Source organism: Pan paniscus, chromosome 7 (genome assembly GCF_029289425.2).
Source record: "Pan paniscus chromosome 7, NHGRI_mPanPan1-v2.0_pri, whole genome shotgun sequence".
Taxonomy (NCBI): domain Eukaryota; kingdom Metazoa; phylum Chordata; class Mammalia; order Primates; family Hominidae; genus Pan; species Pan paniscus.
In genome coordinates this window covers 81,490,876-81,518,865 of record NC_073256.2, presented here as the reverse complement: position 1 = coordinate 81,518,865, position 27,990 = coordinate 81,490,876, and the positions used below count along the sequence as shown (strand labels likewise).

The window sequence follows — 27,990 nt, the reverse complement described above, 5'->3', positions numbered from 1 at the left end:
AGTATTTGTAGACTAGCCTTACTTAAATTAGTACCTTATAATGAATAGAATAACTTGGATATTTTGCACAGACCTATGTAATTTGTATCTATTTTAAAATTAAACTCTGCCTTTTTTGCTTAAGAAATTAAGATTAATACAGACCCTACCATTTTAATATCTAAATTAGTGCTTCTATAAATGAGGCTAAAATGATTACCTTAGTTAAGTTTAGTATGCCATGGTGTTATCTAGACTATGCGCATTACCCAGTTTTTGACTTAATATTATTTTGTGATATTTAACAGAGAGCTAATATTGGTCAGTCTTTCACAATCCTTAATGTGTGAAGTGATAAATATTTTACCTTTCTAAATAGCAACTGTTATAGTAAATGCCCTTCCTACATTAAAAAAAATCATAACAATAATGTCAACTCCCCTCCTAAAGAGAATTGTTAGAGATAACACCTTAAAATTTATTTTAACAAGTTATTTATCTGAGTTGTTACTGGACACTATCAAATTGATAGGTCATGACAAGTTATTACATAGTATCTGCAGTTTCATTAATTTGCTTTAGCTGATAGGAATATTTATTGCCACATATGCCCTTCCTAGGCTACTAGGTTTACCCCTAGATTGGTGGTATTGAGGAGAGACCTGTAATCTAGTAAGCTAAATATGTTGGGGAGGGGATTTGCACAGTAGCTGTGAGTGGTGCCTTTTAACAGTGGCTGTTTGCTCCAGAGTAAATACCATGAAACACTGCAGGAGGCTTCCTTAGGATATTCTATTAGTGGAAGACACTTTAAGCATGATGCCAGAAGTGTAGTCTATATGATTTGGTCCCTTGGGATTTAAGATCATGCTTTTCTTTGTAGTAGACTTTTATTTTACTTTTCAATTTTAATTTTATTTATTTTGTGAATATATGATAATTACACACACTGCAAGACTCAAAAAGTGCAAAGATAAACATTGAAAAGCCCCTCTCCTACCTCTGTATCCCTCAGCCTCCTTGGAGACACCCAGTGGTGATAGTTAGAATTTTATCTTTGTTTGAAATTTTTGTTCCTCTTATATTTCATGAACTGTGTTTTTTTAAGAACTTGTGAAATCATGTAAGATTTTAGTTGATATTTTTCTCTTAAAAGATAAGCATTAAGGATATAATAACTTAATGTTTTGGGTAGTTCTTTTGCACACTAAATCCAAGTGAGGGCTTTCAGTAAATTTTCAATATGATAATTGTAAAAAATGTGATTTTTTTTTTTGGAGATTTGTAGGTATATGTTGAGGAGTTGTAAATCCCATGCCAGAGTTTTGTGAGGGAAGATGATCATTAATCTGATATGTAAAAATACAATCTCATTGCTTTAATATGTATTTCTTTAGTTAATGAAGTCAAGCATTTTTTTGTATTTTTTTTTAACCTTGTGAATAGTATATTTATGTCCTACCTGTTTTTCTACAGCTTTTTAGTCTTTTTCTAATTGATTTGTAAGACACTTAAAATTTTTTTTTTTGGTGGGGGGATAGTAGAGGAAAATTAGCCCTTTGTCATATCAGTTGAACTCACTTTTCTGGGTTTGAAGTTTGTCCTTTACTTTGTTTGTGATAACTTTTACCATCATAATTTAACTTTTAAGTGGCCAAATTTGTCAGTGTTTCATGACTTAGGGATTTTTATAGGACAGTTAGAAAGGCCTTCCTATCTAAGACTTTTTAAAATACAGTCCTGTTTTCTTTTAATATTTTCATGCTTTAATTTTTAACATTTGAATCATTGTTCCATGTGTAATATATTTTGGAGCAGGAAGGTAATAATATAGCTTTATGTTTTTCTAGATAGCACCACTTAATCTAACATTATTTATTAAAAATCAGTATTTCCTCCACAGATTCTAAGTCCTGTATTTATCATATACAGAATCACTCTTGGATTTGCTTCTGGAGTCTCTATTGATTATTTTCTCTATTTCTTTGCAATGTCACACTACTTTATTAATATCCCATGGTGCTAGTCCATTCCCCTCGCCCCTTTTTTTGAGACAGAGTCTCACTTTGTCTCTCAAGCTGAAGTGCAGTGGTGCCATCCTAGCTCACTGCAGCCTCCAACTCCTAGGCTCAAGGGATCCTCCTGCCTCAGCCTCCCAAGTATCTGGGATTACAGGTGTGTGCCACCATGCCTGGCCTATTACTACTTAAACTTTTTTTTTTGCTTGTTAATTCAACTGATTTTACTGATCACTTTTGACATGCTAGGCACTGTTCTAAATGTTGGGATCTATCCTAGATCTGGGAATATAGCAGTGACTGAAAACCCTGCCTCCACAGAGCTTAGATTTTATGTCTAAGCTCTGGTTTGATCAATTTTATCTTCCTCATTTTTAAATCTATCCTTATTTATATCCATTCTGTTAGTGACTAATTTATTCATCAATTTATTTATCAGTTATTATTAATTTGCAATAAGTCCATTTAGTCATTTATTTACCAAATTTTTATTTAGAACTTAACTAAATAATAGGTCCTGTTTTAGAGACCAGGGATGCAGTGATGACTAAGATAGACAAAGTTTCTGCTCTTGTGGAGCTTTTAGTAACACGCAGACAAGACAACTTCAGCTGCAGCTACACAGAGGACTGAGGTAGGGAGCTGTGGAAGGGGATGGCTTCTAGGTGGCTGTAGATTTGTAGTCAGGGAATCCCTTTCTGAAGAGATGATGCTTTGTCTAGAAGCTGCATGGTAAGAAGGGAACAGTGAAACAGTGATCCAGGATGAGGGAACAGCACTTGGAAAGGCTGTATATTTGGTGTAGATGAGGAAAAGCCAGGAGACCGGCTTGGCTGTCTCCTAGCAGTGGGGGAGGCCACAGTACAAGAGGGCAGGCAGGTCACAGATGACTCTTGAAAGTAACGTTTGGGGAGCCCCAAGTGTGATGGAGAGCCTTTGGAGGATTTTGAGCAGGAGCTGAAGTGCTTACTTTTGCTTTTATGTGAAGCATGGAATGGGGACCAAAGAGATGCAGCAGGAAAGCCAGTGGATTGTCCTTTCCTTTCTTTTCTATTAATATTTGGCAACTCCTATCGATCCCTTTTGAGTCAACACAGATGTCACCCCAAAACCTTTACTGACTTACTCAAGCAGATTAAATTTCCAAAGAGAGGCTGCATGTGTCTCTCTTTGTATCCATTTTTATGGTAGTTCTTAACCATACTGTATTACAATTATTTGTCGTCCCCGTACCCCAGAGATTTCAAGAACAGGTACCATATCTAATTTCATTTTGTGTATCCAACTTCTCTTGCACAGTGCTTCACAAATAATAAATGATGAATACATGTTTGTTGAGTTGAATTTTGTATCATATTTAATTGTCATGTATTATAATGTGTATTTTTTTTCTAGAGGCGTGGAGCTATTTCCTATGACAGTTCTGATCAGACTGCATTATACATTCGTATGCTAGGTAAGCATTATTTATTTTATACCAATATCAGTTAATTTTGTTATTACCTGTTGTTATTTGAGTTTGAGGTATCTTTCATTAGATAGCTTTTCATCACTGTTTGTAGTAGAAATAACCTATTCATGGAGTTTAGAGTCTGGAAACCAATATTGAATGTGATGTGAATAAAGAGAGGCATTTTAGAGTTACAGGTAATTGAGAAATCTTTGGCCTAATAACTGGGACACTGTCATTAGTACACAGTTTCGAATTGCATCTTGAACATTCTTCATAGAAAATAGTCTTAGATTTGTAGAGTGGCTAAATACCAAATAGATGAATGCCAGCATGGACAAAGGTGAGGCCGTGAAACACCTGCTCAGATAGTCCTGTCACTAGATGTATTTTGTTCTCGTTGGCTGGTAAGGAAGACCATTTGACTTCTTCTAGTTCTGGTGCTTAAATTTTTTATATATTAGTCAATTCCGCAAGGTAAAATGAATTTAGATATGTGTGTATATATGTCTAATTTTCTTTTTCTCTTTTTCTCTGTGCCAGATTTCTGTCTTCATCCATGTCTCCTTCATCCTTGCACTTTAACTCATATTATTAAACATGCATATTAAGATTCCAACAGGCAAATTTATTCATTTTTTGTTAGAAGTCTCTCCCACGACTCCTCCTCAGCTCAGAATTCCTCCCTCAACTTTATGATACTGATGCATCCTTATTCTTCACCTACTTTTGTTTTCTTCTTTGCCACCTTCACTAATTCCTTTTCATACTTTTAAGCTGAAGCGTTCCCCAGAGTTCTGTTGTAACTCCTATTCCTTTTTGTCCTCTTTATTTTATCTTGTGTATCTTACCTGCCTCAGTTCTTTTCTACTCCAGTACATATTTTTCCCCCACGAATGCGCAGCCTTTTTCTCCTTGCTGTCTCCATCTTTCTCTAACAAACATGTTCAGGATTCCGCTGTCCTTAAGACAGAGCTTTGGATTCATATTTTCTTTAACTCTGTAGAACATCTCCATGTAAATGTTATGGATACCTCAAACTTAACATGTCTAAAGCAAAACATTTGTGTTCCCCATGTCTGTCTGTTCTGCAGTCTTTTGCCATCTCAGTAAATATAACTCCACTCTTCCTGTCATCAGGTCAGAAACCTCAGAGTCATTTTTTTACTTCCTATTTCTTACACCCTCCATATTGAATTCATCAGCAGATCCTACTGGTTGATACCTTTAAATACACCCAAATCTCACCACACCCATGCTGTTACCACCACATTTATTACTTACTCCTTAACTGGAGGCCCTGTGTCTACCTGTGTTCCCTGACTCTGTTCTCATCACACCTAGAGTGAACCTTTTCAGACATAATCATCTGACTCCTCTATTCAGAAGTCTCTGATGGCCGCAAAGGTCCAGCATGATCTGACTCCACTGCCTCTCCACCCCACCCCCACCAGTTCCCCTCATTCACCTTGCTCCTGCCACGCCAGCCTCTTGCCTTGCCATTGACTGTGCCAAGCATGCTTCTGTCTTGGGGAGTTTTACACTGGCTCTTCCTCCCTGGCTTACTGCCTCACTTCCTTTAGGTCCCTGCCCAGATACCTCCTTTTCAGTGAGGCCTTCTCTGACTGCACTAATGAGTCACCCTCCCCTGCTCCTCTCTCGCTATTCCTCTTACCTTTAGTTTTCTCCATGTAACTCATCATCTTCCATAGACTGAAATTTGGTATTTATTATTTGTGTCATCACACAAAAAGATAAGCTTCGTGAGGACAGTGACAGGGACTTTATGTATTTTGCTCACTGCTGTATTTCCAGTGCTTGACATGTTAACATTTGTTGCAGCATGAAGGAATGGCCACAGGACAGGTGACTAGTCATTGTGGGATGGAATTATAGTCAATGAAGTGAGCCTTGGAGGAAGTCATGGTCCTACTCAGAGAAACAGAGTAAGCAGGAGTGCCCTCTAGGCAAGCCAAATTGCAAGAGCAAAGGGATAGAGGCTGAAGATTTAAAGGTTATGAACTTGGAGGCTTTAAAAGTGTAGTGAGAAAAGTACTGTCTTTGGAACCCATGGAGCTGGGTTTAAATCCTGACTTACCCTTTGTACTAGCTTTGTGGCATGGAGCATGCTATTTAACTTCTCAAAGTCAAGTTTTTGAATCTGTAAAATGAGGATTAAGATTCCTATCTCTGAGGGTCGATGAGAGAAGAAAATAAAATAATGCCTGTAAAACACGAAAAAGAGTGTCTAGAACATGGTTGCTATGGTTATGTTGCTGTATAGAAAAATAAATCTGGAAGTAATGTGGGCACATGTAGGAACGACACTGAGCTTCCAAAGACCAAAGTTTAAGACTCAGCTAAAGGCCTTGGATGTACCCATTGTCAATGAGAAAAGAGTGATTAATCAGATTGACTTTAAAACAAAGTCTTTAACATTTTAAGTTTTTACACATCTATGAAATTGTAAACTGCTTAAAAATAAGTAATGTATTTTCCATTTTTCATATCCCTTTTAGCCCATAGTATAGTGCTAGGCACAGAGTCGGCTCTTAATAAATATGTTGCTTCTTTCTGCAGCTTTCTAAAGTTTTGTGCTGAGGATTTTCAACCTCCTGTAAAACAGATATTGCTTCCCAATGGCCTTTTTAAAAAAAAAAAAATGTTGCCCATGTGAATAATATATTAGGTCATCTTATCATACACTTGAATCCTCTTTCAGAAGGCTAACTTATTAAAATATAGATTATAATAATTATTATAGGGGTAGATTTAAAAAAAATCCTCCTCATTCAGCCTTACAATTCATTACTGAGATTTTGTGAACCCTTTTGAATAAATCAGCTCTTAACTACCTGTTCCACATATATGATCAGTGGGCTGTTACTTATGAATATGATACCACATGGACCTTTGTTGCATATGGAAGCTTCTTCCCAAATGACAACCTTCTAAACTTATGTTTTATTCTTGATTCTGTCCAGGAGATGTACGTGTAAGGAGCCGAGCAGGATTTGAATCAGAAAGAAGAGGTTCTCACCCATATATTGATTTTCGTATTTTCCACTGTAAGTGTTGGTAGACATGATGTTTCTCTCGGATTTTCACTACAAATTTTAATAAAATCACACAGTTTTCCAAGGGAAAAAGAATACCAGAAAAAAAACTCTATTATGTTTGGAATGTTTTTAAAACCTAGGTCATGTAAATGACACTATTTCTAGGTAATCTTAGTAAATACTTAGAGACAATTAGAAGAGGAAGATACTAAAATATGAAAGTTGATATAGCTTTTCTCTTCTCCTCTAATTTATTACTTTTTTTCTTTAAAAAGATTTTTTTTTAAAGTTGTTTTATTCCAAATGGTTAGTCTTCACTACTTCAACTGAAATGTTTTTGTGCAAATGATATTTTATAAAGGTATTTCAGTAGTTTAACAAAGTGTTATCTTTTAGGTTTATTTGAAAATGTATATCACCTTTAAAGATGCTTGGTAGAATGCCTATTTCAAAAACAAGCATTCTTTGTGGATTTGGCCTATAGTGGAGGGAAAGGGGAAAAAACAGAACTTCTAAACACCTTAAATATTAAACATATTAAATCTGTTTCTGGAGGAGTTCCACTTTCAGTAATGTTGGCTAAAGTAATTTGGATTGATGCTCTAAAAAATGAGAAAAACTATTCAAAATGTAAAAGACATGTATGTATTCAAATGTATCTGAATGCTATTGAGGCAGAGAGATAAATCCAGAACTTCAGACCACTTTTCTTCTTAATAGCATGTACTGATTCTGGGAAAGGTGGATTAGAAGATGGGCAGAGCTTTTTATGGACACTTAGGGATAGAGAAACAAAAACAGGTGTTTAGAACCCAGCAAGGCTGGAAGGTTGGTGCTGGTAAACCATTCAGGCTTCGGTTGGAATCCTAAAGTGCTATGTCTTAGCAATAAATCCCAACTTTGAAATATCTCACTCACCGAATACATTAATGTGATCTGTGACTCATGTTTCTTGCCACCTGCAGGACAGAGATGTTACTCATCCCTTAAGTTTGCTAGCTGCAAACAGAGCCCTGGGACGTGTCCTAGGCAGAGAGTAGTCAGGGCTTTGTATTCTTGAGACATCAGTAAGAATGTGTAGGGACACTCGGGGCCTCGGAGGAGGATTACCTCTCCCAGTAACAAATGACCCCAAAACTTATTGGCATAAAACAACCACTATTTTTAATGCTCATGATTCCGAGAATCAGGAATTCAGTCAGGGTATATATCAAGTTTGGCTTGCTTGTGCTCTACAGTGTCTTGGTCTTTGATTGGAATGGTTCAGACAGCTTAAAAATGGCTGGGATGGTGACACTGGAGCCTTATGTCCAGGGCCTTGGTCCATCTCATGTCATCTTCCAGGGCTGGAACCTCCAAGATGGCTTCTGCACTCTTAGGTGTGGTGCCAACATTTTTCTCTCTCCATAAATGGCAGTCTCAGGGAAGTCTTAGGGTAGTTGGACTAATTACATGGCAGCTACTTTCTCCCAGAGCAAGCATTTCAAGAAAGAGGAAGTGTGAGGACTCACAGTGTCTGAAGATCTGGGCCCAGACCCTGGCATAACATCACATTTCCATATTCTGTTGATGAGCTGTGTCACACAGCTTGCTCAGGGTCATGGAGGGAAGACACAGCCCTCTCCCAACCCTGGTTGTCAAAGGGATGCAAGGTCAAAACCTTTTTAATCTCCCGTCTGTAATCTGGCACAAAATGTTTTGAAAAAGTAATTAAGGTCCTAGAAGGAGAGGAGAGGGAAAAATGTAGCAGGAGCAGTCTTTAAAGAAGCAATGGCTGAGAAATCTCTAGAAGTTGGTAAAAGACATTAAGGGACAGATTCAGGAAGTATTATAAATCTCAAGCAGAGTAACATTAAAAGAAAATCACACCTAAGTGTACCAGAGTATAACTATGAAAACCAAAATCAAAGACAAAGAATTAAAAGTAATGAGGGGTAGTGGAGTATTACTTTCAAAGGAGCAATTATGAGATTGCCAGAAACAGATTGTTTCATTTTCCACAGAAACTAAAAAGGTAGAAGACAAAGGAAAAATAGCTCTGATGTGCTAGAAAAAACTAAACTGTCAAACTAAAAATGTCATCCACAAACTCTGAAAAGGACACACTTCACAATTTGTTACGTAAGGCTAGCATGTAATCTTGATACTACAACATGACAAGGTTGTGGAAAGAACAAAAAATAACAGCCAAATCGCTCATGAATATAGAGGAAACATCCTAAATAACATATTATCAAATTATATCTATAACACAAAGGGAGAATTAATATATTTTGACCCAATTAGTATTTTTCCAGGAATATAAGATTGGTTTAACAGTGAAAAATCAATCAGTGTAATTCACTATATTAATAAAATAAAGGAGAAAAGTTGTGGCTCACGCTTGTAATCCCAGCACTTTGGGAGGCTGAGGCGGGCGGATCATCTGAGGTCGGGAGTTCGAGACCAGCCTGACCAACATAGAGAAACCCCGTCTCTACTAAAAATACAAAATTAGCCAGGCGTGGTGGTGCATGCCTGTAATCCCAGCTACTTGGGAGGCCGAGGCAGGAGAATTGCTTGAACCCAGGAGGCAGAGGTTGCGGTTAGCCAGGATTGCATTGCACTTCAGTCTGGGCAACAAGAACAAAACTCTGTCTCAAAAAAAAAAAAAAAAAGCATTTGATAAAATTCAGTATTTGTTCTTTCTTATAATTCTGAGCAAGCTAGGAACAGAGAAAAACTTAAACAGTCTGAAACATTAGCTACAAAACCCATAGCAAACATCATATTTAATGCTGCAATATTAAAACATTCTTTCTGCGATGAGAAATCAAGAATATCTTTCATCATCTTTCCTATTCAGTATTGTTTCAGAGGTTCTGGCCAGTATAGTAATGCAAGAAAAAGAAATGAAAAGTGTAAGGACTAGAAAAGAAAAAGTATCATTTTTATGGATGACATAGTTATGTACTTAGAAAATTGTTAGGATTAATAAGTGAATTTAGCAGTTTTCCTGGATACAAAGTCAGTACGTAGTGGGAGTTCTGTAAAGTAACAGTGACAAAATTAACATAATATATAATTTGAATTTGTATCAAGAAACATCAAATATGTAGGGATAAATCTAACTAAAGATATGTATAACTCTACATAGAAAACTGTAAGTGATTACATAGAAAAATTAAAGATAACTTAAATAGAAGTATATATACTGTTATTTATGGATTGGAGGATTCAGTATTTAAAGATGCCAGTTTTTCTTCTTTCCTAAATTGATCTGTATAGGTTTAGTGAAATCACAGTGAAAAATCCCAGCTCCAAGAATAGCCAAGACAATTAGGAAGAAGAAGAATGAAATTATGGAGTTTACATCTCATAGATATCAAACTTATTATAAACAATAATAATTAAGTCAAGGTGATGTTAATTCAAGGACTGACAATAGAATAAAAGCATACTATAGAATCCAGAAATAACCCACACATATATGGATATTTGATTTGTGACAAGTGTGGTAATGAAGTAGGTAGAAGATAAATAATGCAATGGGTAGAAATAGCGATTTCACTAAATCAAGTGAATCTTGGACCCTGTTCACACCATGCATTAAAAAAATCAAATTTTGGTTGATTAACTTTGCCAAATTATGCTGATAATTCAGGTAAGATGAGGAATGCTAAATCAATAACATTGATTTGCAATGTGGATATGGTGTAGGGGAAGCCTGAAATTAAAGTGAATTTAAGAGAGAACAGAAAGATGGGAATTAGATATAGCAAGTATAAACAACTCTTTTAGAGACTTTTGCTGCAAAGAAAAGGGAAGAGGCCGGGCATGGTGGCTCACGCCTGTAATCTAGCACTTTGGAAAGCCGAGGCAGGTGGATCACCTGAGGTCAGGAGTTTAAGACCAGCCTGGCCAACATGGTGAAACTCCATCTCTACTAAAAATAGTAAAAATTAGCCAGGTGCAGTGGTGCGTGCCTGTAATCCCAGCCACTCGGGAGGCTGAGGCAGGAGAATCACTCGAACCTGGGAGGTGGAGGTTGCAGTTAGCCAAGATCACACCACTTCACTCAAGCCTGGGCTGCAGAGCGAGACTTTGTCTCAAAGAAAAGGGAAGAAATAAGAGAGGCAACTGACAGAGGACGTAGGATCACTGATACTAGAAATTAATAGCAAAGCTAGAAAACAAAAAGGCCTGGCCACCTGGAAATTTTTCAAATTCTGAAATAAGTACTTCTTGGGTCAAAGAGGTAGACCATAAAAACGTGATAATTAAAGACTAGATAGGAAAATCTATGAAATTCAGCTAATGCAGTGCTTGCAGGAAAATTCATAGCCTTAAAAAATACTTATATTCATAAATGAGAAAGAATGAAATAAGTCAACTAAGTAGTCCAACTCAAGAAGTTAGAAAAATAATATCAAAATACCCTAAGAGAAGATAAAGTAGTTGTTAAAGATAAAACCAGCAATCAATGAACTAGTAAACTAAAATAAAAGTAGAACTCTGTAACTAAGAGCTGGTTGCTTGCAATAAAAGAGATAAGTTGCTAGCTAACTTAAAGATTGAATGGAGCTAACGTGCATACTCAAAAAATAAGAGGGGAAAACACCACAGGTAAAGAGAAAATACAAGAATCGAAATGGACTATTTTGCTTGACCCCAAAAATATATTTGAACACTTGTATGATCCAGAAAATTTTCTTAAAAATTACAGTTTATCAGAACTGAATGTAGAAAACATAAATTAATCCAGCAGTACTTAAAGTGTGGTCTGTGAGGTTAAAACTGTTTTCATCATAATACTAAGATGTTATTTGCCTTTTTTGCTTTTATTCTCTCTCAAGGATACAGTGGAGTTTTCCAAGGCTGCATGATGTGTGATGTCTCAGTAAATTCAGTGTATTAGCAGATATGAGAAACAGCCGGACGTTTCTCATTAAATTTTTCTTTGTTTTGGAAAATATAGTTATTTTTAATAAAAATGTTATTTATGTTAACATGTTATGGGTTTATAGTAATAAATTTTTTAAATAAATTTAAACAATATTTAGCCATTAGATATTTTCAAATAAATTTTGTTTTATGTATTTTTAAATTAACTAAATATTTAAATATTAAAAATTTAATTTCTATGGTAAATACTTAATTTCTGTGGTAAATATTGATAGCTATAACCCATATAAAGTTAAAGTTATTTGGGTTGTCAATAATTTTTAAGAGTGCGAAAGACTCCTGAGAACCAATATGTTAGAGAAAGTTGTGTAAGAGTTATCTCTCTAAAAGCCTGAGGGCCAGAGAATTTTATAGGCAAATTATTTAAGATCTTTAAAAGATTGATGATTAGTTTCAAAGCTCTTTAAACTTTCTGATTATAAAGAGGGAACCATTCAGAGTAATTTTATAAAGCAAATATAACTTTTTATAAGTATAATATTCTCACTATAAATGTCAGTACAAAAAATCTTTTAAAAATATTTATTAGCATAAGGATTTCCAACAGCATGAAAGAGTAATACTTCAGCGATAGTGGGGTTGTTTTAGAAAAGGAAGCAAGGATGATTCAATACATAGTTTTTCTGCAATAATGTAGCAGAAACTGATAACATTGGTTGCTTCCAGGATAGAAACTGGGTGGCTTGAGGAGATGGGAGGGGAAAGAAACTTAGTTGTAGACCTTTTGAATTTTGACTCATGTGAATGTATTGCTCATTGGAAAGTTTAAGTAAAAATATGTTTTGGTGTTGCAATAAATAAGGATTGGCTGTGGGTAAGGAAATCAGTAAAAGAGTTAAGTCTAAATATTGATATTTGTATAAAGAAAAGTACAATTGTATTTGGAGTCTCCAGCCTACCCCCTAACATTCACTGAATTTAGTAAAATAAGAGAATTCGAAAAATATAACTGTTAGAAGTTTTAAATAGGGGGCATAATGGGACGTTTTGGTGGGAGAGGGACATTAAACATGATTAGATTGTTAGAAGTATCTCTAATGAAATTAAAATAGGATATGTACTATCTAAATCACTAGGAAACCAGGAGCAAATAAAATAAATCTAAAAGACAAGAGAAGGAAGACCAAACACATCAATGTTAGTAATAAAGATAAATGGGTTAAATATTCCTTTTAAGAGATAAAGAAGGTCAAATTGGATAATAAATGAAACTTAATGACAAAAAAATGGTTCAAATTAATATGAAGCAGAACCGGGCTTGAGGTTTTGGTATCTATACTTATATCCTGATCCAGTGATGTGGAAGCTTTGTAGTATGGTATTTAGAACACTGGAGGCAGCTCAGTGTTAAGAGCAGCAGATTATCCTCTCAATCTCATCATGCTGTTCATAAAAGGTGACAAATGTGTAAGTTGTAGTTGAAAATGGACTCTTGCTATAGACTTGGTCCTATAGTTATTACAAAACAAGAATATGTCTCTTTAAGCCACCATGGTAATATAATTTAGAGGGGTTTTTTTAATAGAGAAAAATGCATTATTCTTTGCTGCTTATAATAGGTTCTGCTTATCACACAGCTTGGAATTCTTTTTGAAATTGTAATCTAGTGTGTTTTGTGAAATGTGATCTAATCAGAGAAATGAGCACGTGCTCCTGCTATGACTAAAATCTGTTAGTCATCTTCAGGCCTTCCCTTCTTCCACTGACTCCTCTGATTGTCCTAAACATTAGCCTGAACTTGTTCTCTGCAGGAGTTAGCTTACAAAACTTTTTCTTAATTTTTTTTTTTGAGACAGAGTCTCACTCTGTCGCCCAGGCTGGAGTGCAGTGGCACGATCTCAGCTCACTGCAGCCTCCGTCTCCGAGGTTCAAGTGATTCTCCCACCTCAGCCTCCCAAGTAGCTGGGATTACAGGTGCGTGCCACCACACCTGGCTAATTTTTTTTTTGTATTTTTAGTAAAGATAGGGTTTCACCATATTGGTCAGACTGGTCTTGAACTCCTGACCTCAAGTGATCTACCTGCCTTGGCCTCCCAAAGTGCTGGGATTACAGGCATGAACCACCGCACCTGGCCAGTTTAACCCTAGGCTTGAGTTTATGCACAGTAAAGTTGAGCTGCCTTGGATTTAATGACCAGGAGGATTATCCTTCTTTTATTTCCAGTTATGAATCTTAAGGTTTCTTCCTTGTGGGGTATTTCCTTTCTCCCTTGCACTAGTTGAAGATATCAGTAGTTTATTTACCTGGAGGCAAAGTTGTCCTTTTTTACCCCTCTTCTTCCCTGTAAAGTTCCTTGGATTAGGAATTTGTGATTTATGCCACAAACCCATTCACTTCCTATAATCTCAGACTTGGCAAAGATACAAACACTAAAGCAACCTTGCAGGATGTGTTTAAACCTTCAGAGGTACTGAAGCTTTGAAAGACTATAATGTGCCCTCTACCTTGTATAGAATTAAAAATAAGACTATTTTCCCTAATGATACAAAAATTTACATGCATGCTGAAATAAAAATAGTTCCTAGGTGTTCTGATTGCAAAATTCTGGATATGTGTATTAAATTCATTAAAGCTAGAATGTTCTCTGCTTACAGCTCCTCAACCCACTTATTTTCTGCACCTGTTTACTTTTACCCTAAACTCACTGTTAATTTCCCTGTTGTAAAATTGTTGTCTCTTTCTGTTCTTTCATTGCTTAAATCCAGTCTCATTAAATCCTTTGGGTTTTTGTATGCTTACATAGCCTATTCTATTCATCTCTTTTCTGCCTTGTTATCTCTTATTCTCCTTGAACCAGTCATTTATCACCACTGTCTGAGGTTATTCTGGTATTCTCCTAACTAACCGTTATCCCTGCTTTCAGGATATTTCCTTCTTTCTTCTTCTTCTTTTTTTTTTTTTTTTTTTTTTTTTTTTTTTTTTTTTTTTTGAGAGATGGAGTCTCGGAGTCTCGATCTGTTGCCCGGGCTGGAGTGCAGTGGCTCAATCTTGGCTCACTGCAGCCTCCACCTTCCAGGTTCAAGCGATTCTCCTGCCTCAGCCTCCCAAGTAGCTGGGATTACAGGCACCCACCACCACGCCTGGCTAACTTTTGTATTTTTAGTAGAGATGGGGTTTCACCATGTTGGCCAGGCTGGTCTCGAACTCTTGACCTCAGGTGATCCGCCCGCCCTGGCCTCCCAAAGTGCTGGGATTACATGCATGAGCCACCGCGTGAGCCACTGCGTGCGCCCAGCCAGGATTATCTGTTCTTTGATCCATCCTCTACCCTTTACCCAGGGTCAGGTCTTTTTAAAGAGAGAGAGAGCTTAAAATATAGAGGGAGATCGATATCAACAGGTTAAAGACATATGATATTAGTGTTATTTATTAAAACTATTCATAATTTTTTAATTTCTTCTATGTGCTGTATCTGTGGGTGCTGCTGAATTTTTTTTTAGATGTTGAAATATTTTTAACTTATTTCTGGAGTGTGATTTTCTCCATGTTGAACATATTCTGTTTACTAAATTTACCTAGAAATTAGACATCTATATTGCAATATTGAACTTTTCTTTTAAGATTTTTTATATGTACAGTTTATTATAAGCAACGTTTGGGTTTATATTATGAAGATACATTCTCCTGTGAGCCAGCTGACATCTAAGATACCTGACCAGTTAAGGAGCAATTATAGGCCTCAAAATTAACAAAAGAAGGACCTCAACCATTTTATTATGTAGATGCCACAATATTTCCTACCATGAATTATTGTGGTTTGGATTGTTTTTGTCATAGTCCTTATTCTCTTAAGGCTTATAAATTTATCTTCAGTAGGATTTGCCATAGGCCTTCTTGTCCAGCAGGTTCTGACTTTTACGAGTCTTTTCTGAAAGGGTATGAAGAGGCAAAAGAAGAAAATCAGTTGAGCACAGAAACACATTAAACACAAGAAACAATGCTAAACCTCACATCTAAACAAATTCCTATCAAATTTAGAAACTTAGGCAATCAGCTTAAGGAGCTGGTGGAAGAAGTTCAAATTGTTACAGGCTTTCTGGAGGGCAGTTTGGTAATATGTATCACCTTTAAACTTTTTTTCTCTTTGATTTCACCACTAGAAATGTATGCAGATGGAGTCATCATATATAAATGTTAATGTATGTGCAAAGACATTCACTTTCACCTTGTTTATAATAGGAACATGTATTAAGTTATGGTGTTATTCACTGAAGTGTTTAGAGGTTGATATGGTTTGGCTGTGTCCCCTCCCAAATCTCATCTTGAATTGTAGCTTCCATAATTCCCATGTGTTCTGGGAGGGGCCCAGTGGGAGGTAATTGAATCATCAGGGCAGTTCTCCCCCATACTGTTCTCGTGGTAGTGAATAAGTCTCACGAAATCTGATGATTTTATAAGAGGTTTCCCTTTTGCTTGGCTCTCATTCACCCTTGCCTGCTGCCAGGTAAGACGTGGCTTTTGCCTTCTGCCCTGATTATGAGGCCTCCCCAGCCACATGGAACTGTGAGTCCATCAAACCTCTTTTTCTTTATAAATTACCCAGTCTCAGGTATGTCTTTATCAGCAGCGTTGAAAACAGACTAATACAGAGGTGAAGGACTAGAGTGCTTATAACCTACCCTCAAATGTTCAGAAAAAAGAATTAGGTGTTGCACACACACACACACACACACACAGAAGTATACTGCAAGTAATAAGACAAATGTTAACAATGCATATCTGAGAAAAGAGTGTTCTTTATACTATTTATTTTTGTAACTTTTTGTATGTGTTTTGAAATTATCTCTGGACAAAAATTTTTAAGAGTATGGTATGATGAAATTATTCACCTAATTAAAAATCACGGGTTTATACTCAGATCACATATTTGTGGGGTTTTTCTGTTTTGTTTTTGTTTTTTTGAGACAGAGTTTCACTCTTGTCACCCAGGCTGGAGTGCAATGGCACAATCTTGGCTCATTGCAATCTCCACTTCCTGGGTTCAAGCAATTCTCCTGCCTCAACCTCCCGAGTAGCAAGGATTACAGGCAATCACTACCATGCCCGGCTAATATTTGTATTTTCAGTAGAGACGGGGTTTCACTATGTTGGCCAGGCTGGTGTCAAACTCCTGACCTCAAGTGATCTGCCTGCCTCAGCCTCCCAAAGTGCTGGGATTACAGGTATGAGCTACGGCACCCAGTCTAGATCACATATTTGTTAATTAACTGAAATTAGGCCAGTTCTGTAGTTATTTATAAAGAACCGAGAGAGTTCAAGCTTTGGGAAGACATTTTGAAACTAACTTGTATTCGTGGTTATGCAAGATAGAGGGATTTTGATGATTACGAATTCTTCTAGCCAAGAAGTGTTTCTCAAAGATCTGGTACAAATATGCTCTCAGGGTTAGTTTGGCAGCTTTGTTGCAATGATTCTGATTTAATCAATAAATTCTGTAATTTTTAAGTTAAGTCATTTCTCAGATGGCCGTATCATGCAAACTTTCATAACAATTTTTTTAAAAAAATACGTGCATGCATCTGTTACTTTTTTTTTTTTTTTTTTTTTTTTGAGACTGAGTCTTGCTCTGTCACCTAGGCTGGAGTGCAGTGGCGTGATCTTAGCACACTGCAACCACCAACTCCCTGGTTCAAGCAATTCTCATGCCTCAGCCTCCCAAGTAGCTGGGATTACAGGCGCCTGCCATCACGCCCGGCTAATTTTTGTATTTTTAGTAGAGACGGGGTTTCACCATGTTGGCCAGGCTGGTCTTGAACTCCTGACCTCAAGTGATCTGCCCACCTCAGCCTTCCAAAGCGCTGGGATTACAGGTGTGAGCCACCTTGCCTGGCCATGTCTGTTACTTTTAGTGGGCTCTTCATGCCAGAATAAAAAAATTTCCTCAGATAGCATCTGTCACTAAAGAAGTTTTCTGATGCATTCTTGACCTTTTTGTATTATTTTTGATGATATCTTTTATTATCTATTATTGTAGCACAGAAGGTAATATTTATCATACATATTTACATAGTTTATGAGTTTGGGAAAGGGATTTTTTACATAAAGAAGTCATTGTTAACATCACTTTAGGATGACCAGAAACATTCTTGGAGTATTTTCTTGAAATAGTATTTTCTTCTCTGGGAAATGTTCTATTTTGTGATTAAAAGAGAATAGAGGTATCAGTAAGAATTTGTATTAGTCTGTTTTTACGCTTCTGATAAAGACATTCCGAGATTGGGCAATCTACAAAAGAAAGAGGTTTATTAGACTTACAGCTCCACCTGGCTGGGGAGGCCTCACAATTATGGCCGAAGGTGAAAGGCACATCTCACATGGCAGCAGACAAGGCAAGAGAGGTTGTGCAGGGAAACTCCCCCTTTTAAAACCATGAGATCTCCTGAGACTTATTCACTATCATGAGAATTAGCACCCCCATGATTCAACTACCTCCTACCAGGTCCCTCCCACAACACATGGGAATTGTGGGAGTTACAATTCAAGATGAGATTTGGGTGGGGGCACAGCCAAACCATATCAGAATTATACTAGTGGCTTGTGTTAAGAGATTTGGAATATTTTAGCTCATTAAAGATACTGTTTAAATTTGTGGATGCTCACTGTGTAGGAAAAACCCTCAAACTGTGTTTTCCCTCTGCTCTCACACCACCATGGCAGTCATCAACACAGAAGACTTCTGTGACCAAATGTGTGGAGGGGTTTCTCCCAACACACCAAGCGGTGGACACCAACTGGGTGTCCTCTAATTCAGTTCCAACACTATCTACCTGGAGGGAGTGTCAGATCCCACAGGTTAAGGGCTCAGTTCCTAAACCTGCCTCCCAGCCCCCAAAACCCAGACACCAGTCACAAGTCCTGGCCTCTGGAACTTCTGACCGACCAGCTTCAGGTTGCGGTTCCCAGGACCCTCTTTTTGGATTGGATTAATTTGCTGGAGCAGCTCACAGAATTCAGGGAAACACTTATATTTACCAGTTTATTATCAAGGATATTGCAAAGGATCCAGATGAAGAGATGTGTAGGGTGAGGTATGGGGGAAGGGGTGCGGAACTTCCACGCCTTCCCTGGGACGCCACCCTCCAAGAAACTCCACATGTTAAGCTATGTGGAAGCACCCAGAACCCAGTCCTCTTGGGTTTTTATGAAAGCTTCATGAGGTCAGCATTCCTTCCCCCAGATTCCCCCAGGGTATGGGGCAAGACCCTCTCTGGGGAGAGTCTTAAGACTCACAGTCAGAAAGGCCAGGGAAGATTGAAACAGGTGAAAGGAGGATAGGAGAATATTGGAGAGATTGTTTCCTTAGGCCTAACACACCCAACGTTTTAATAAAAGACTGTAACAAGGGATATAGGAGTTAGCCTGGGACTGTGGATGAAAACCAATATATACATCATAATACTACACTCCCATTAGTTAAAAACTTTTATTCAACCTGATAGAAGGACTGTGGTTGCTTATACAACAGAAAGCACAGTCTCTGGTCATGCAGTTGGAAATGTATCATGACAGCGAATCCATAAACATTCATACTATGCTGGTCATTGATGATTTATTTACGTAACAAAAATCTGAGGTTCATGCTTCATGTTTAACCTCTTTGCCCTGTGTCTGTCCCCCAAAGCTGTGCATGCAATCCTGTGTTGGTGTTGAGGGCTACAAGATTAGCCACAAATAAAGGATCTAATTCTTTTAAGTGTATGACGTATTTAATATATACATTTTTAAAAAACAAGATTCAGTTGGATGTAGTGGTCCAGGCGTTGTTGTTGTTGTTGTTGTTGTTTTGAGTGAACAGACTGATTTCTGACAAATATTTAAACTGAAAATGTTGGCATTAATACTTTTCCAAGACCCATTGAGAAACTTCCTCAACTCTCATCCCATTTTAAAAAGATTCCTAATCCTCAGACCTGCCCTATATCTAAGTATTACACCCATTAAGGTACAGATTTGTGGTCCTCCTGCATTTAATTAACTGATTCTTAATGCCCTTTCATTCAGCTAACATTAACCTGTTTGGTCTCCTGACTGATGCTGGGAAAATTTAAGTTTGAGGCACTTAATAACAATGAGCAATGGGTAGCCCCAACGAATTGGGAGGAAAAGATAATGGAGGAAGAGGAGAGAGGGAGAAATAGAGAGAGGGTGATGCATGGGAGAGAGGAAGAGACTGACATCAATGCTGGGCTGACCATAGAGTGGTTTACACTGAAAGGTGCCCAGAGCTTTCTACGTGTTCTAACAGGCTCCCTTGCTCCTAAGCATCATTTTTTACTATGGCAGCGTCTCCTTACTAGGCTTCTCAAGTTCCTGCTTTCATTCAACTCCATAAAGATAACCAGGAGGCTCCTCGTTTAGTTTCACTCTTTTGAATAAGTAACTTCAGTCGGCTAAAGTAAGAGTCTCAAATATTCCTACAGAGATTTTCCTCTGTTCAATTAGCCACATACTTGGTCTCTTGAAATAAGATATTTTGAGTCCTAAATTAAGTGAACACGAAATAAATTCCATATTGATTTTTTTGTCAAAAATTCATCTCGGCTGGGCATGGTGGCTCACGCCTGTAATCCCAGCACTTTGGGAGGCCAAGGCAGGTGGATCACCTGAGGTCAGGAGTTCAAGACCAGCCTGGCCAACATGGCGAAACCCCGTCTCTACTAAAAATACAAAAATTAGCTGGGCGTGGTGGCGGATGCCTGTAATCCCAGCTGCTCGGGAGGCTGAGGCAGGAGAATGGCATGAACCCAAGAGGCGGAGGTTGCAGTGAGTCGAGATAGTGCCACTGCACTCCAGCCTGGGTGACAGAATGACACTCCATCTCAAAAAATAAATAAATAAAATTTCATCTCTTTTCTGCTCTAAATTTGTCTCTAAACTTAATAAATCATTCTTTAGTTACACATTATTTTTAACGTATAAGAGATACTAATGTCTTAAACATTAAAGAATTATAATCCCATTCTGCATGCCCATTAGAATTTCTAGTCTGATGTGTTCTTTTGAACAATTCTGGCATGATTATTAAATAGTAATGGAAGTTGTCAGCTTGACAGTTCTTTTCATGGAATTTGCCAAAGCTCATTGACGTCATCCAGACTGGAGGGCCTGGTCTCTCTGCCAACATCCAGCAAGATGTAATACAAGGAATATGTTTTCTTTCAGTGTTTCTCATGTCAACAGAAATGCAGTTTTTTCCATTTTCTTTTTACTCTTGGGACACAGTAATGTTCCAGTCCATGTAAGTATGTTTCGCCCATTATCTTGAGCTCTGTATTCATTTTAACAGTTTACTTCATCCCATGCTAGGGCAGCAGGGGGACCTTTCAGGATATTTACATTGTAGCCTATAAGCTCTTCACTTTAGGCTTTTAGTTTTATTCATCTTTTTATTTCTGGTCTCTGGCAGCTTCTGGCTCATAGTAGAGACTGAGTATATTTTTATTGCATTGAATTGACTATGGCTGTGTATCTCCTACAGTTAGATTTTACAGGGGCCTGTTTGTAGTTCTCTCCATATAATCTGTATTAACTGTTAACCAAGTTCAGGCTGGTTGCTGCCTTTCTGTTGAATCATATGTCTCATATTGTCTTTATTACAATGACTGTATGAAAGCATACAGAATTTTCCCTAAATTTCCCTTAGTTCCTCATGTATATTTGATTTGGAGTTGTTTCCTGTTTTTCTGATAAGACTGTGTTAGACTTTGATTATTTGTTTCATACTTAGTTGTATTATGACATGAAAGAAGATGTTTCTTAAAAGCTTATATCGTACTGATTATATTGTCTTAGTTTATCTCAGTCTTTAATATCTAGTAACTCCCATACAAGGGTAGATTCTGTTATATTTGGAAGCTTTTAGTGCTTTTCCCCTTTTCTTTAGGTGTACAAATAGTTTGCTCAGCATTTCGCTCAGCCATGCAGCTTTCTTCATTATAGTATTTTTCTCTTATCTAACTTTCATACTGTACTGCATGGTCATTAGTTTCCTATTCACAAGCATACTTTTTTCCAACCATTATCTGTTTGGTCTGCGAAAGCAGCTATCCATCATTTGTAATTTAGTCTCTCATTCAGACTCGAGTTTGCCAGCCTGTGCTTGTAGTTATGGTATTGTAGACTAAGATCTTATTTGTCTGGAGTGTCTATTAAATTTTAATTTCTTCCCAGTCGTTCATTTCTCTTGAAGTCATATCAGGTTGTTCCAGAGCAAACATTTCTTTAATAGTTTATGGCGATATCCCAGGAAACAATAATCCCATGTCCCTTTTTCCTGTCTTTTCTATCACCCATGCTCCTATCTCCTTTCTATTCTAATTCCTTACAAAGTGGTGCTTGTAGAGATTAGCACTGCTGTACTGAATTGCATTAGGACACAGAGCATTCTGCCCCATGTATGTGCAGTTTTTTAAAAAACTTTCACCTAGTTTCCAGGTGATTCATAAGTGCCTACATTTAAGAACCACTAATCTTTGTTTCTTGTTTGTCCTAAAGTTGAAAGAACAGAATGTTCTGTCTTCTAAATATCTTCCCTAACTCGATAGCATAAATTAGGAAATTGACCGATATGTATTGGACCTTAATCTTAATACAGTTTAATGGTAGTTTAATTTTACTTGTGCTTTGGCAAATTGGTGAAATTGGAAATTCAGCTTTATTTTGTATGTTAAGTTTTGAAGGAACTGCATTAAGACTTTGTGTACTTTCCTTTTCATCTTTCTTTCTCAGCTTACTTTAATAAGGGAATTAAGAATTTAATGACTGAGGAGCTATGCTATGTTCAGCGTCTGAGTTTCAGCATAAGAGGGATCCAGCATATCCCATATCCCAGCTCTGAAGAGTAAAAATATGCCTAATTCATAACAATAAGAGTAATCAATCTTTTTTTTTTTTGAGACGGAGTTTCACTCTTGTTGCCCAGGTTGTAGTGCAATGGCATGATCTCGGCTCACCTCAACCTTCGCCTCCTGGGTTCAAGTGATTCTCCTGCCTCAGCCTCCTAAGTAGCTGGGATTACAGACCTGCGCCACCACGCCCAGCTAATTTTGTATTTTTAGTAGAGACAGGGTTTCACCATGTTGGTCAGGCTGGTCTCGAACTCCTGACCTCAGGTGATCCACCCGCCTCAGCCTCCCAAAGTGCTGGGATTAACAGGTGTGAGCCACCGTATGTAACCTTTTTATAGGGTTTTATGTCTCCCATATCCCTATTTTATTAATTTTTTTCAAAGTGAACATTGAATTCTGCATAATCTAAAACTTAGATCAATGTTATATGTATAACAAATATTCCCTCCCTTAAGCAGTTCTTTTGGGAGGGAATATTGGTTATACACATAACATTAATCTAATTTTTAGATTATGAGTGGCTAATTTATTTCTTTGGTTCATACTGAAGTTTAAGCTGTATATTCATTATATATACACACACACACACACACACGTTGTTTTTATATAAATATAAAGAGATGGAGGCTCACTATGTTGCCCAGGCTGGTCTCGAACTCCTGGGCTCAAGCAATCCTCCCACCTCAGCTTCCCATAATGCTGGGATTATAGGTTTGAGCCACCGTACTTGGCCAATATACTTGTTTGATGGTAATGAGATTGTATGCTTATTCTGAAATATTTTAAATGTTTCCAATTATTTCTCTAGCACATTAGTTTTCAGGATGAAGTTATACTGTCATGAAAAATAAATCTGGTTTTGTTAAAAAAAAATGGTATGACATATTTAAAAATATTTGATATTCATAATAATGACCATGTCTATTAATTTTAAGTGCTTTTTCTTTGCCAAAAATGTGCAAAGACATACTGCATATATTATCTCATTTAATCTTTGTAACAGTCTTGTGGGGCCTATTTTACAGATGAAGAACTGAGGATTAGAGACCTTCTTAACTAACCTGTTTAATGTCACAAAACTAGTAAAAGTGGCAGAATTGGGATTCAAACTCAGATATGTCTAATTCCTAAGCCCCTGTGTTCTCATGTACTTTGCTGCTCTGCCTCTCCATGTCAGCACGTGCTGCTCTACTAATGACCATTGCTGCAGACACCTAGCTGATTTTCCCCCATTCATTCATGCATGCTAAATGTAAAATTTTTTTCTAAGAAAATGTGTCCCGTAGATGTAGGGTAAGTGTAATTACCCGATGTTAACAATAGGCTTTTAGATACCACTCCTGTTCTTTTTGAGGGAAATCAAGAGAAAGAAAGGGAAGGTTAGGATATAGAACGTCTTCAGGTTTGTTTTAATACCAGCGCCATTCAACATGACCTTGCCCTAGATTAGAGTTAAAACCTTATAGGACTGAATTAAAAAAATTTTAAACAATAATCTCCAAGGGTAATTCATGATTGGTGTCTTCATGATTGTTAAGGTGGCAGATACAGTGGCTGCAGGGCTCCCTCTCGTGGACTGTTAAAGCAAGTAGTGGTCGGGTCTCAAGAGCCAGAGGCTTTTCTGTTAAAGGCCTCTTTTGTGACATCGGTTGTGGGAAAACATGCGATTTGGGTGATAGAAAAGAATCTGTGGAAGAGTTAGAGTAATACTGCTCCAGTTGTGTTGGTTCTTCAGCTCTTTTGTTTCCTTGACCTGGGGCTTGTATTTCCTGTCTACTTTCTAATATGAGGAGGGAAAAGCAAGAGAAAAACATGTCTTTTACATTTGTCTGCTATCCCACTTTTTGTGATTTGGCTTAGAGAAGCTAAGAATCATTAACTGGAAGTAATACCCGTGATCAGTAAGTCACAGTGTTCATTTAGGTTTGGTGGAGGCTGGTAGTTTGTTCTTGGTCACATAGTGAAGTAATGTGATATTTTAGAAAAGAGCCAGCAAAGCCAACTGCTCTTTAATAGCAACTTGATTAATTCACTGAGCCCTGTTGGCTTTCTAAGCTGGATTGGAATGTAGGTAACCATGTAAACTAGCACAAGCCTGGGACTTAAAATAAATAGTCCAGGCTTGATGGAAGTGGAGCTTTAATAAAGGCAAGTTTAATCTGTTGTGCATTATGCTGTGAAATAAATAATTTGTCTCATGTCACAGTGAGCTCATGAGAATATTGGTAAGAGGGCCGGGCGTGGTGGCTCATGCCTGTAATCCTAGCACTTTGGGAGGCCAAGGCGGGTGGATCACGAGGTCAGGAGTTCAAGACCAGCCTGGCCAACATGGTGAAACCCCATCTCTACTAAAAATACAAACATTAGCTGGGCATGGTGGTGCGTGCCTGTAATCCCAGCTACTCGGGAGGCTGAGGCAGGAGAATTGCTTGAATCAGGACCTGGGAGGCGGAGGTTGCAGTGAGCTGAGATTGCGCCACTGCACTCTAGCCTAGGCCACAGGGCGAGACTCCGTCTAAAAAAAAAAAAGAAAAAAAAACAATATTGGTAAGAAGGTCAGACATCGTGTAATACAGCCAGAGGGTGAGCTTTTTAGTAATTGTTCGGATGAAAGTACTAGTTAAATTCTCATAGTCACTCTTGTTCCCAGTTCCTCATGTATCCTCTCTCCTGTATTCCTAAATGATGTTAATTATTCAGCTTGATATCCTTTCCTCTCTGTAGTGGCCTCTATTTGCTTTTTTCACTCAGGTTTCGCTAACCTGCTGACAGAACACCTGGGTGTAACCTTCCCAGCACTACCCTCCTTCCTTTCCCCATAATAGGAGTCTATAGGCTTTTCCAAAGTAAGAATTTTACATGTCATTACTCCAGGAAAACAGTGTCTGTGTGATGAGGGGAGTGGGGGTGTGGAGTAAACATGAAGAAACTAAAAATTTCCAACAGTCTTAAAGTGATCTCATCATGTTTTATCCTTGATTTATAGTTCCTGATCCCTTTTCTTAGATCATATTTTGGAAGCAATTCTAGGACAGTTCTGGAAATCTCTCTAATTTTCTTTTAGAACTTAGTCTCCAGTTTGGCATGGGTTTTAGACACTATTGAAGTGCACTCCTATTCCTTGTTCTACTTCTGAATACTTATTCTAAGGGAATCTATTAGGTTGTGTACAAAAATTTAGTTATAAGGATCTTTACTGCAGAATTGTTTGTAAGCAAAATAAAAGTTTGAAACAGTTTTATAGCAAAAAGATTAAGTGATGATAATTTCGTACATTAGACTAATACATGGCTAGTAAAAGTGATGTTACATATATTTATTGGCATGAAAAGATAATAGATACATTTTTGTTTTGTTTTGTTTTGAGGAGTCTCACTCTGTTGCCCAGGCTGGAGTGCAGTGGCACAATCTTAGCTCACTGCAACCTCTACTTCCCAGGTTCAAATGATTCTCCTGCTTCAGCCTCTCAAGTAGCTGGTATTACAGGCGACCACCACCACACCCAGATAATTTTTGCATTTTTAGTAGAGATGGGGTTTCACCATATTAGCCAGGCTAGTCTTGAACTCCTGACCTCAAGTGATCTGCCTGCCTCGGGCTCCCAAAGTGCTAGGATTATAGGTGTGAGCCACCGTGCTCAGCCGATAAATTCTGATGTGAAAAAAATAGTATTAACTTTCTTAGATGAAAGAAAAATTATACGTATATATACATATAGAAAATAATTCTTAAAAAAAAATCTGGAGTACCAGGGTGGGGTGTTAACAATGGTTGTTTCTGGACAGTTAAGCTCTCACATGCAACCTTTCCCCATTCTCAAACCTAGGCTGAGCAAAAGAGAGGGTTTGGGATGTCTCATCCCAGAAAGGACCTTTAGGAAAAACCCCCTTTAAAAGAAAGGGGTGAATGCCATTCAAAATGACAGAGTAAGAACCTCCAGGGGTTGATCTCTCCACTGAAACAACTACCCAAGTAGAAAAAATGACCAGAATCAACTATTTCAGCATTCTGGGCCCTGATTGGACACTTAGAGTCACCAAGAGAGTACTTGTTGAAGGGAGAGGCCACTGTTTTTTGGCAGGACAGCTTGGGTGAACCAGTAGCCATCCCCCATTCCTCAGCCCTGTGGCCTGTGGGGATATGGCCCATATGCCTGCAGTATCTGGCTGAAGCCAGGGTGGGAAGTGGGGACCTTGGTGTTCTCGTCATTCTGGCGGATCACTGAGGGACTGATGCAGATGTTTTCACAAGATTTGGCCCTCTTGGCCTCAGGGGTTTCCCCCAGTGGCATCTGTCAGGAGATTTAAGGAGATAGTACTGTCCTGACCCCCTCACCCCCATTTTGGAGCCAGACACTTAAGGAAATCTGTGCCACATCACTGGCTGACTGCAGAGATACTGGAACAGAAACTTCAGTGATTACATACAAGGAATAGAAAAAGGCAAACAGACAAGCAAAGGGAAAAATAGTTTGGAAAAGACGTAAAATGCAAGCAAGTATCCCCGTGTGCCTCCCTGAGGTCCATGGAATGAGTGGATCTGGGGGTACTGCAGCAGTGTAGAGATGGGCTGAGTCAAGACATGTTCCTTTTGCCCCCTCTCAGACACATAATGACGGTAAGAACAATCCTGTTTCTCCGCAAGAGAGACAGAGGCTGCCTATGGTTATGGGACAGATTCCATGGTAGGAACGCCCTGAACATAGCTGGCAAGTGAGACTGATGCTGGTAGCCCTGGGGGGCTACAGATGGGATAGACCTGATTTTGGACTGGGCTTTGCTTACTTGTGGAAGATGCAAATGCTTAGAGTGCCATTAAAGAACTAGAACAGAAGGTACTGCATGGATTTCGGTGGCCAACAGTTGTCAGACAGAGGTACAGCCCATAATGTCCAGCACTGGGCAGAGAGATAACCTCTTCAGAGTATAGTTTGAAAGATAAGTAGAAATGGCAATTGAAACACTGTCCATAACAGAGGGAGATGAAAGCACAAAGGGCTGGCTTACTCACCGTCACAAGTGTGTGCTCACATTCAGCATGAGTGGGACTAAAGGAGTGTCCCCACAAGATTTGTGTCTTTTCCTGGTGGATCTGGTGAATAGGGGTTGTGGAGGATGCTGATATGACTATAAATTCTTGCCAAGGGAGAAGTGCACTAGTATAACAACTATAGTTTTTTTCTTTCTTCCCCAAATCACCTAAAAACATTTTTTCCCCCTTACCTGAAACAGTAGTCCTAGGACTACAAGTGCTGGAAACAAGGATTATTTCTAAGCAAGAAAGTATAACTGTATTTTTAAGCCTTATGCCAGAATTCCTGAGGGCCTGATGGGGGTGGGTTGTACCTTCACCCCATCTGGCAAAATTGGGGCTGAGAGTGAATACGGCTGTTATTGCCTAGTGGTAAAAATGGTTCACTAGTTCAGAACCTTTGTAACCCTACCCTCTATGAATGGGAATGGACACAGGAAAAGGCACTTGCTAGACTAGCATTACAACCAGCAATCTGGACTAGCACAGAGACCAAACTTAATGCTCCTTCCAAATGTGGAAACGTTTGAGTAAAAATAAATGACAAGTGGAGAAAAGGAGGACTAATAACTGAGGGTAAATAAATGAGTAAGTGGGTTATAAATTGAGGGAAATCAAATATTACATTAAAAGTCTTGGAGTTGGCTGGGTGTGGTGGCT

The 27,990-nt window shown here is 38.1% G+C and overlaps 2 protein-coding genes across 4 annotated transcripts in view; one reads left to right on the top strand and one right to left on the bottom strand.

Moving 5' to 3' along the window:
• Positions 1-27,990, top strand: part of PDE7A (phosphodiesterase 7A) — a 124,554-nt gene that overhangs the window by 55,889 nt on the left and 40,675 nt on the right. For 2 of the 3 annotated variants that reach the window (XM_063606794.1, XM_055116601.2), the window contains exons 2-3: positions 3,393-3,453; positions 6,432-6,515. In XM_063606794.1, coding sequence (XP_063462864.1) covers positions 3,393-3,453; positions 6,432-6,515 — 145 coding nt within the window. The remainder of the gene's footprint in view (positions 1-3,392; positions 3,454-6,431; positions 6,516-27,990) is intronic. The other variant, XM_063606795.1, reaches the window with a different exon arrangement.
• The window catches only part of MTFR1 (mitochondrial fission regulator 1), a 128,113-nt gene continuing 114,447 nt past the window's right edge, over positions 14,325-27,990 (bottom strand). Inside the window, exon 10 of the transcript XR_008626410.2 lies at positions 14,325-15,320. The gene's annotated coding sequence lies outside the window, so the exon portion shown is untranslated. The remainder of the gene's footprint in view (positions 15,321-27,990) is intronic.